Below are 12,107 nucleotides of genomic sequence, written 5' to 3'. Positions count from 1 at the left end.
CCATTTTTTTGCTCAAGGCATGTCAAGGGGTCTTTGGAGCTGAATGTCCCCGGCAAACACCACAGTGTCTGGGTCTGATGAGTTTTTGTTAGTACCTGTTGCGGGGGTGGTCGAGGCTGCAGGTAGGGGCTTTGACTTGGTCCTGGCGGGGTCTGCTGGGGGGGGCTGAAGTACGGAGGGTTCCCCTGCTGCCCCGCCTGTTGCTGTTGGCTGAAGCCCCCCATCCCCTGCTGTCCATATGGCGCCACCTGCTGAAACAACCAATCACACGACGGTTAGAGGGGAAGCATTGAGGAGGCTGTCAGGGGCAATTAGGAGGCATCACAGCAAGTTCAGGGTGGTGTACTGTAATAGTCAAAAGCATAATCTGAAATTGTATTTGGAAAGATCAAATAAAAATAAAACATTTCATATTGGCCAACACCAACTGGCCTCTATCCATTCCCCAATTCATGTGATTGTCCCTGAGCTAACACTTTTAATTTAGCTCAGACCAGGCTGACACCCGTCTCCCAGCAGTCCTCCTCCTAATGAACTCTCACTGCAGAAACCTCTAACTTTATGTCCTCCGGCTTGCCAAATGCATCCTCCTCTCTACATTATCTCCGCTCACAGATGGGATGAGGTGTGTTGGATATTACCGCTGGCCCGTCCCAGGCCGTAACCCTAATGAGGGACACATGGATGAGCCGGGGCATTCCAGAGCAGTGCAGTTAAAGAACTAACTCGCGAGGGCGAAGCCACGCCAAGTCCCAATGCTACATTACACGCCGGTTATGAGAATGAATGTGAACACGGAGTGCGTGTAACAAGCTGGCACCGATACAAATGTAGTCTAAATCCCTTCTTGTCGTTTGTTATGACTACAGTCAGAGCCAGGTGCTCTTCACTCCTCTAAGGATTCCTACGGAGGCTGGGGTTTTCCTCATTCACGCGCGCACACACACACAGACAGACACACACACACGCCAAGTACAGACTATTATACAACATTTACGACTACTGGTGAAGCAATTTGACAGCATTTTTCATGTCATATTTTTCCCCCAACTTGTCAAGTTGCTTTTTTTATTTAGTGATGACCAAAAGTGCTGCCACAAGCTCATTAAACAAGCACACAGGCTGTAATTTGGGGCGTATGTGAAGTTCATCGTCCACCTCAAGCTTTTACTCCGAGTCCCAGGCTTTGAAATGTCTCTTTAAATCTTCTTTTGGCAGGCTTGGCAAAGTTAGAGTCTCGAGAGATTTATATCTCAAATGATGATATAATAGGGGACTACAACGTCACGGAACCACTACACTACGGTCTTGTCAGATCAAAAGTAAAGAGCACACATCCATATTGTAGTTTTACTGTGACTGTAAAGTGAGAAAAACGCAGCCAGTCATAAAAGCGCTGTTGAAAGTGGTGGCTGGTGTAAAATGTGATCCTCTGGCTGCAGAGGGCAAGTGGAGATTAAAACGTTAGAAATAGTTTTGAAGAGTAACTTCCTTTGAGTGGGTGTTGAAAAAGAAATCTTCTCTCCGTGCTGGCAGAAGCTTTTTGACACTGTGAATAGAGATGATTGGACAATGTAGAATACTTTTCACTTCAATGAAAATTTGATTAGAAAGGACAGGTCCATGTGTGTTGGGTGTGTGTGTGTGTGTGTGTGTGTGTGTGTGTGTGTGTGTGTGTGTGTGTGTGTGTGTGTGTGTCTGTGTGAGTGTCATTAGGCCGATGAGACAGACAGACAGGGTGAGATCAGTCTAGCTGGCAGAGAGGTTAATAGCATGGCCCCGCTCATGCCAACAGCACTACTGGATTCATTACTGCAGGCCAGGGCAACACTCACACACACACACGCACACACACTGCAGACATAGTACTCAAATGAATGCATATGATTTCAAGTTGTCTGTTTAGTATGTAGGGATTTGTTAAGGTAAGAAAGACAATCAAAGGCGCGCGCGCGCGCACACACACACACACACACACACACACACACACACACACACACACACACACACACACACACACACACACACACACACACACACACACACACACACACACACACACACACACACACACACACACACACACACACACACACACACACACACACACACACACACACACACACACACACACCATTAGTTGTAGATCAAAGCCACTCTGATAAAACAGAAGCGACTCTATCCTCTGATCAGTGATGACAGGCTGCTGTAACACACAGTGGGTCTCAACTGGAACACTACTGTTCTGGGATTGGCGAGGATTAGGTCGCCATGGAGATCGAGACCAGACAACCGTGGGTGGGTTCCTTTCTCAGACAAACACAATGACAGGCAGACAGACAGATACGGGCAGACAGTGACAGACAGACGGAGGAGTAGATAGGTGAAGGTAGGCCGGGATAAAGACGAGGCACACAGAAAAGGGTTAACGCAGAACAGCTCTTTGGGTTTTTTTGTTTCTGAAAAAATCCTCTTGGAGCTATTAATAACCTTGTTAGAGAGCACGGGAAGCTAATGAATTAATAATAAACTACATCAGTTTCTGTTGTCTTTAAAATTGCCAGTTTGAGTTACGGATATTTTATATGTAAAAATACACCTGGGACAGAGCTAGCAAGCGGCGGGAACAAGAAAGCTCAAATACACCAACGTTTCGTCTGCTGCCTCTCTCTGCTTTATATCCGCCCGTGACTGAATGCATGGGTAAAAATAAACATGTTGAGCTTTTTGTGTTATGCTATGTTATTCTTATTTTCTGGATTTTTTTAAGTTTGGAAAATTCCAGAAATTGTGCTATTATTTCACACCACTGAATTCACTGGGTCCATATCCTCTTTAATGGATACGAATAGACATTTTCAAAGCAGACTCTTTTACATGTCAGCGCACAGAAAACACAGCTTTCTTTTTATTACATTAACAATCGCTGCATACTATTAACTGTTTTTCAAATATTTTGATAATCATTAAAGTAATTTTTCATGTAAAAATGGCAAAAGAATGCAGTTTTATTTTGTAATAATACTTAATATGTTTGAGTTTTAGACTGAAAATAATATATTAAAGACATAACTCTGGACTTAATAAACTGGAATGAATATATTTGACTATATTCTGAGATTTTTTAGACAGCAATGCATCAAGAAAATAACATGCAAGTTAAATGAAAATGAAAATAAATGTTGGTTACAGCACCTGGCATGGCTTAGTGGGAGCCTAAAACTAAAAAGAGCCAATATTTATTTAATTTGTGCTTTAAAAAAAGCTAATGCTGCTATGAAAAGCTTATTTTCTAGTTACCTGCAACAACTTCATACATATCTATAGAAAAACCTTTATAGGGGACCTTAACAGTTATTTAAAAAATCAATGTTTTCAGGGTATTTAAGAGCAGATACTAACAGATCTGTATGCACGTAGACAGGAAATAAGGTAAGCAAGCATTGGAGACAAACATGGAGACAAACCAAATACCGCCAGTCAGTCAGTCGAATAGGAACAGAGACAGCAGGCAGACTGGAGGTCTAACAAGTAGCAACCTGTCACAGTGGCTTTGCGAGGGAAGAAAGAGCCATTCAAACGCAGCTTCTGTTTGATCGCTGGGGGCGACTGCATGAATGTACTGTACCCACTGAGTACACACCAGCTCACTGAAACCTGATTCCCTTTGACTGAAAATATGCTTAGTGATAAACAGACTCGCTGTGCCGCTGCTTACACCAATAAAAACAACTGCTGGATGTAGAAAATAAGACCATTTTCTGCCTTTTTTCCTTCCGCTCAGGTGTGTGGAAGCAGAGAAAATAACAGTGTGATTTATCCAGAGTGTCTTGGCAGGCACACGGTGTCAAACAAATGTCTGTAATGAAATGACAGCAGATGTGAGGTGCTGTAGGGAGAAATGACGCAGAATAGACGTCCTGCGAAGCAAATAATTCACCATAAACTCCAGAAAACAGTGTGATGAAAACAAAAGCCTTGGCGGCATATTAAGATACAAAGACACAAACACAGAGAAAAACTCAATCAAAAATCTATCAACACAGAAATCATATACAAAGGCAGACAATTTCTTCCTGCTCTGCAAACACAGGGGAATAAATAGCGATGCTAACCCCTTATCCATCGCAGTGATGTTTGTGTGTGTGTGTGTGTGTGTGTGTGTGTGTGTGTGTGTGTGTGTGTGTGTGTGTGTGTGTGTGTGTGTGTGTGTGTGTGTTTAATCAGCCATTTAAAAACCGTGCACCAAACAATGCACTGATTGTTATTCAACTGGGCCAATGAGCAATACTTTTGTTAATTCTGTCAAAGAGGCGATGCGACTGGCTGGTAACGGGATCACAGGTCAGCAATTTTGATTGACATATGGACTCAGCCAACCAGTGAGCTAAGCAGAGCCACAAACCTGACCCCCGAACACACACAAACTGACAGGCAACGCATCAGCACGCTGTCCTGCTAGTAGGCCATTACAGACCACAGAAGGGATAGATAGATATGAAAAAATAGGGTTATAAGCAATGAAGAGACAGATGAGCTGACAAAAGAAACAACATAAAACATGATACAGACATGTGAGGAGACCCAGAGACGATGGTAAAGAGAAATGTTTAGAGAGACAGAGATGGAGAGATAAGAGGCAGAGGGGAGATAGAGGAGCGGCGTTACAGACTGAGATACTTAAAAGGGATGGATAAAGCGATGTTTCACACGATAAAGTCAGAGAGAGACAGATAAAGACGCGAGGCAGACAGAGAGATATGTGGGGAGGATGGAGCGACACAGACAAGTGTAAAAGAGAAGCAGAGGAAGGAAGCAAGAAGAGTCTTAGAGGAGGGTAATGCGAAATAATGATGAAGACGAATGGAGACAGGAAGGAGACGGCAAAGAGCTTCAGTGGAGCTTCAAGTTCTTTTATACTCACATAATTTGAGGAGGTATGGAAGAGGCAGAGAGAGATGTTTAATGCAGTTCGTAGCGCTCAGATTGGCACCAGGAACACCAGGTGAAGGTAATTAATCAAATAGTACTAAAGAGCCGGGATAAATCAGCTGCAGCACTTTGCGTTCTAATGGCTACATATTGATTCTAAGGAGACTTAAGCAGAAAGGTGACAAAACAAAACTCACTTTTTTAATGCTTCTCTTTTATTTTGCAGTATGATGCAATACACAGAGCAAAAGGAGGGAACATTTTAAACAAAACATGCAAGTTCTCGAGACAGCTGAAAAGAGATCTCAAGAAATTGTAATAAAAAATGAAAAAAAAGTCAGATTGACGTTCACTGTATATTAAATAAAATACCTTCATATCTTACACAGCACTAACTTTTATTTGTAATTTAAACTTTTAAGTCACTGTTTCTACATTTTATTTAAAAGATGTTTTAATAGGTTTAATTTGGTTATTAGTGCTATTAATAAATGTTGTCAATCGCTTAAAGACTAAATTGCCTTGTTGTTAAAATGTGCTTCATGAATATTTCTTGCCTTACCAACAGTGCACGTATTTGACAGTTTTCATTGGTACAATACAGTAAAAAATACAAATATTGTACTTTCAAAAGTATGAAATAGTAGTATATAATGAGTCATTATTGTAAGATACAATACCTCAGTGAGTAGCAGGGATTTCAACTGTTATCCATCCCTACATCATCACAACCTGGCAGGACTCTACTGAGAGAGAAGCTAATCATCGGATTTGCCTTTTCTTTCTTACAATTCCACACTTCATAGTAAAAGTAATACATTTCATGGTAAAAATGTACATACTATACTACCGTTTTCAACTTCAGATGATACAGTACCAGGTTACTGCTCTCAGACGTCAATAGGTAAAAAAAACCAAACATATATTTTATCCAAAGATTAATTTACTTGTTTTCCGAGGTGTTCCTAGAGTCATTTCAGTACTAACCAAAATGTGGTTTTATATTTTCAAATTGGATTGAACCAATCCTCAACTTTTTCTGTGCATTACATCATGGTACATAGTGCTTATCAAGAGCCAGTTTAGTATACATACTGACTGTTTGAGTTTATTTATGTACACAGCCCTATTGCCTAGTGCTGTTTCACACATGGCCTTTAGAGATGCAAATGCCCAAACATATAGTTGATAATAATAATAACAAATAACCCCGCTGTGGCAGTAGTGCTAACTGATTTAGCAGATCTATAATAGAGAACACGTTTAGCACTGTGTTGTATTTATATCCTGCACAGAAACTGATGGATTCTGTACCTGCTTTGCTAACAGTAGCATGCATTACACTGAAAGCCCAACGTCATCGATTCAAACTGACATTTTTATATATAATCCCATTCAACTTTCATTAAGTATCTTGGCAGCAAGCTAAACATATATGTTATTGCTTGGACTTAATCATACAATGATATATATCGATCAAAAACTGTTGCTGTTGCATGTTAAGTGTGTTTTTCTAAAGGGCAGACATTTTTCTTCAGGATTTTTGGCAAATAAGTCTTCCTAACAATCGTCCCAAATGAATAAAAAATAAACTGGAAGCCAGGAGTATGAGGAATATGAAGATGAACATAATAACTGCATGCTAAGTTACTGTACCTACTGACAGACACCTGTCTTTAAATAGTATTTTACTCACATAAGCTTATCAGAACTTGACTACAAGGATCTATGTAAATATACAAAAGCTGGTGACATTAAAATAATTGCATTTGTAAACAGATAGCAAAAGGAAACTGGGTTTATTTTGTATTTAGATTTTAGATCACATAAAGGCATATAATCAAAGGACATTTTAGTAAGAAAGTGTAGCAGGTATGAACAGTAGGGGAGAAGCAGCAGTTGACAGATGTGTCAGTCAAAAGAATAAAAAAAGTATAGCGTTATCAAAATAACTCTCGCCTCATATATTTCTCTAAAGCCTACATGCTATAAGAGGCTGAAGCATTTAAATTATCCAACTGTCACATTTGTCAGTTGACCTCCATCTTGCCTTCCCTCCTGCTGTCTTTCTGTCTCTCACTCCTTAAAATATCTGCCTGTAAAATTTAACAAAACCAGTGATTTAAAATAATATATAGCAGGATTGCAGGATTTATGGGGGAAATAAAGGATCCCTTAATTCGTTTTAGATACTCATGATACCTTAAAATGAAGTTAAAGATTGAGTTGTGGTGAATAGATAATTAAAGAAAACGTATTTACCTTATATATAGTAAACGCTTTGATTAAAGATGTGTATCATTTTATTGAAAATAAATACCTTTTCTAATTATTTGATTTGATTTACACAAAAAACATTTCATTTGTATTATATGGACCTATATTTTAAACAAGTTGGCTCAATTTAAGATTTGTATTCTTAATTGTTAATGTGGGATTTGTCTCAGATGCTCGACATTAGGCGACCCGTTTGATTGGCTGTTGCAGCTCACTTTAGAATAGGGGTGCTTTTGTTCAGTGTTGTGATTTTGAAGACAATCCATGACCCAAAATGTGCATCTCTAATTAAGTTTTGGTTCTACAAACTCTTTCTTTTGCTGGACTTTTCCACTCCAACATTCCTGTGTGCTGCATTAGACAACATTTAGTTAGTCACCAAATCATAGAGAATGAGATTTAGTACTACAATGAGCTTTTAGTATTTTATGATGTATAAAACACGCAATACAATGCTACCATGGCAACAAGATAGTGTCAAATATTCAGAACATACAGTGGGGCCAAAAAGTATTTAGTCAGCCACCAATTGTGCAAGTTCTCCCATTTAAAAAGATGAGAGAGGCCTGTAATTTTTATCATAGGTATACCTCAACTATGAGAGACAAAATGACATATATGACATTCTCCCAGTCCTCTTCTGGATCATCCAAATGCCCTCTAGCAAACTTCAGACGGGCCTGGACATGTACTGGCTTAAGCAGGGGGACACGTCTGGACCTGCAGGATTTAAGTCCCTGGCGGCGTAGTGTGTTACTGATGGTAGCCTCTGTTAGTTTGGTCCCAGCTCTCTGCAGGTCATTCACTAGGTCCCCCCGTGTGGTTCTGGGATTTTTGCTCACCGTTCTTGTGATCATTTTGACCCCACGGGGTGAGATCTTGCGTGGAGCCCCAGATCGAGGGAGATTAGCAGTGGTCTTGTATGTCTTCCATTTTCTAATAATTGCTCCCACAGTTGATTTCTTCACACCAAGCTGCTTACCTATTGCAGATTCAGTTTTCCCAGCCTGGTGCAAGTCTACAATTTTGTCTCTGGTCTCCTTTGACAGCTCTTTGGTCTTGGCCATAGTGGAGTTTGGAGTATGACTGTTTGAGGTTGTGGACAGGTGTCTTTTATACTGATAACGAGTTCAAAAAGGTGCCATTAATACAGGTAACGAGTGGACAGAAGAGCCTCTTAAAGAAGAAGTTACAGGTCTGTGAGAGCCAGAAATCTTGCTTGTTTGTAGGTGACCAAATACTTATTTTACCGAGGAATTTACCAATTAATTCATTAAAAATCCTACAATGTGATTTCCTGGATTGTTTCCCCCATTCTGTCTCTCATAGTTGAAGTGTACCTATGATGAAAATTACAGGCATCTCTCATCTTTTTAAATGGGAGAACTTGCACAATTGGTGGCTGACTAAATACTTTTTTGCCCCACTGTATGTGCTGTTGTTTAAGTCACTGGCAATATACCGCGAATAAAAACTCTGCTCATTTTTGTAAAATAAGTTCACATCTAGAGAAACAATTTACATCTGAGCTGATCTGGTACAGCTGACAACACTTTACACTCAGGACCAAAACAAATCTACTAGCCAATCACAGCATGGTTTGGGTTGGTGAAGGTGAGTCCTTATGTGTGTGGGACAGATCAGCATCAACAGACTCATGATTAAACATTAGGCAAGAGAAGACGGGACGCATAACCATATACCCGTCATACCTCGCAAGGTGACGCCGCTCCATACCTCTCTTAGAAATCTCTTTCTCCCCCAGTCCTCATACATTGGGAGGCCCTTGACACCTTAAGGAATGAGCTGCCCTTGGACGACTGAGACAAAAAGGGTGAGGGATATACCAGACTCTCAATCGTGGTGTGCTAGAAACCAGAATAAAGGCTGAATTTAAACACAGAAACACTATCACACTCAACAAAGAAAAACAAATTCCAGATGTATTGTCTGGTACTTTCATTGTATGAAGCATTGTGCACTTCATATACCGCAGTTTTTATTCCCAAATGAAAACACAAGCCTGTCTATTCAAAGATTGTGACTTATCGACCCGGTGATAACATCAACATTGCGTTGACGGCGAGTGAAAGCGAGCAGATAGTGTAAGCTATCGACTGTTAGACACACAGGCTGTGTTTTTTTTCTATATTTTCATCTCTGATTCCTTTCTGAAGACTGCCAAATGTTGCTCTCTGCCCCCTGTCTGTCTTCCTTTATTTTTCCCTCCCTGTAATTCTCAGTTTTCTGCTCACATCAATTGATGGCTGGCTGCGACTAGCGCTGCCTGTGTTGTTCCAAGCAGAGCCGTAATGGAGACATTTGGAGAGGCAGAGCAGGGCAGGTTAATGCTCTCTGTAATGTGTGTGTGAACAGCGATTTATTTTATTTTATTTATTTTTTTGCGAGAGGCTCTGGGCCCCGTGCCACCGGCTCCAAATGTTTTTCCCCTACTAAACTCCTGACCCCAATCTGGGGCCAAGAAAGACAGAAGAAAGAGGGGAAATTGAGAAGCTAAAAAAAAAAGCTTATGTGATTCATTGGGGGGGTGGTCAAAAATGGATCTGAATGACAGAGGGTGCAGATGTTGATTCTGAAGGAGTTATGGAAGTCTTTGCCACAAAGAAAACAGTAAATAGATCAATAATCCCAGTTTATATTGGACATTTTGTCTACCTGATACTAGAGGTAACTCAAACTTAATTATTTCTTGACAGATAAAAAACAATCATCATTAAAGTAAAAAGGTATAAAGAAGGAAGGAAGGCTTTCGACACATGTAAACATCAAAATTTAGCGCAAAATAACCCTGAAATGTCTTTCTGATCATTCGTTCCAGCGTTTTTCTGCGCTCGCTGCGATGACGGGCTCCAACTTGTGTAGGAGTCAAGTCAATTACATCTGAAAAAGGAGGGAGGGAGGAAGGAAGGGAGGGCTTCTAGTTGAAACACGCTTGTTCACCATTAGCGATTGTCATCAGCGCGGGAGATTATACTCGTATTTTACATCCCCTGCTGTGAGGCTGTCGTTCTCGGATGCTGACGCTCTGAGGTGCAGCTGTGTTAAATGACAATGACTCCGTGGATTGTGGAGTCGCTTCGGGTAAGAGTGTGGGGGGGGGGGGGGGTTGTGAGAGATGAATCAGGAGTTGGTGATGTGAGGATGATGAGTTAAAGGGGTACAGCAGGTAGGCTTATGTTAACATGACACCTCTGGAAGAATACGTTTTTGTTCAAACTCTAATGAGGTGTTGGTTAACTTAGAACTGTAAAGCACTATACAGTAGTTTTTTGGATTACGATTGCAGTTTCAAACAAATGGATAACACTGTAAGTTGAAAAAAAACAAAAACCCACAAAACTTGGTTCGGTTTTAAAAATCAGATATGTATGTTTGTTTGTAACTTCAGGACCTCAACATTGACACATTTCACTAAGGAAATTAACATTGATCTTCTATGTGACAGTCCAGTGTTTGGACACAGTATATTTCCCCTATACGTTATTAACTATGCAGTTTATTTGAATGGGGACTGGGATGGGAAGGGGAAGGATAACAGCTTAGAATAACTCAACATAGTTAAACAGCAACACCAACTGCAACCTAAAGTTGACGCAACACCTCTCTAGCGAACCTGAAGCATTTAATAAATTGGCAACTGGGTGTATAATTAAATAACATGTATTCTTTGTCATGTGGATACATCACTGTATGATAACTTAACACATAATACTCAAAATATCTATGAACCTAACCCTAAACCTATTGGCCTAAATATAGGACTTTGTAATACACTTAAACATTCAACACTTTTCTCTCCGTCTGTCTGTCTCCTTTCTTTCAACTTAACCTTCCAAAAGTGTTCATTATGTTTGGTTAATACTAGTATCTACTAGTTTATTCTCTTGAGATGGTGTAATGGAATTTAAAGGTATTTTTTCAATAAATACATTTTTCTAAGAGACTATTTATGTACGAGATTTATTATCCTTAGTGCTCATCTCAAAAGGTGACTTCTTGAAATTCATCTCGACCTTAATTCAGGTTATTACAGTATGTCAGACTTTGAAGTACTTTGAAGTTACCCTCCAAAGTCTATAAAACTGGGCCCCGTCTTCATCTTCTCTTCTCAAACCAATCCAACACCAAATGGATGGATGTGGTAGCACCTTGATCATGCCAATCTGAGCGTCCTCTGATCTGTTTTCAAAAGTTGATGGTGTGTCACGTCTCTTCACTTTCCCCCGCTCTACAAATGAAGCCCAGAAACGGAGAAGCTGCGGCAGACTTGACCTGTGTAAAAATCTATCTCTAATCTAAAAAGAAAACCGAGATGAATTCTTGCTGAGCCAATTAGAGCAGTGACTAATCCCCCACTAACTCGGCAGAGACGTAAAGCAACCCTTTCTTTCCCCTCTCGTCATCACTCCCTCCGATTCGCTCTACTTTCATCTCTCTGCCCTTTTATCTTATCAATAGGCACATATAGAGCGCCGCAGACAGAGCATTGAGCCTGGATCCCTCAAAAACACTCCATTTTTTTAAAGCTTTACACCGATTGCCTGCATTCAACACTAAATTATATTCAATTCCAACATCACTTCACCTGCCTACGAGAGAATGATGGAGAGTCTGGAGCTCATATAACTAATGCAACAGAAAAAATTGAAAGCTTGTTTTCTAATTTCACTAATGGCTTACAAATCCTTTGAATCCTATCACAAATATAAAGCACAATCTACATTATACCTAGGACACAGAATTTACTAATGCATGTCCCATTCTGTGTTTTGCCATCTTCATTGATGTTTGATCTAGCGTATACACACTTTACATTGATATAATTGATAGTGTTGCTTCAGCTGCTCTGTGAGAATGGGAGGGAGGGAGGGGAGTCC

General features: G+C 40.3%; 1 protein-coding gene across 3 annotated transcripts in view; it reads right to left on the bottom strand.

The window, feature by feature from the left end:
* Positions 1-12,107, bottom strand: part of arid1b (AT-rich interactive domain 1B) — a 161,683-nt gene that overhangs the window by 119,278 nt on the left and 30,298 nt on the right. For all 3 annotated transcript variants that reach the window (XM_063908161.1, XM_063908162.1, XM_063908163.1), the window contains exon 3: positions 96-251. In XM_063908161.1, coding sequence (XP_063764231.1) covers positions 96-251 — 156 coding nt within the window. The remainder of the gene's footprint in view (positions 1-95; positions 252-12,107) is intronic.

The sequence above is a fragment of the Eleginops maclovinus genome, chromosome 19 (assembly GCF_036324505.1).
Source record: "Eleginops maclovinus isolate JMC-PN-2008 ecotype Puerto Natales chromosome 19, JC_Emac_rtc_rv5, whole genome shotgun sequence".
Lineage (NCBI taxonomy): Eukaryota > Metazoa > Chordata > Actinopteri > Perciformes > Eleginopidae > Eleginops > Eleginops maclovinus.
The sequence above is the reverse complement of the archived record's forward strand: the minus strand, read 5'-3'. Positions and strand labels throughout refer to the sequence as shown.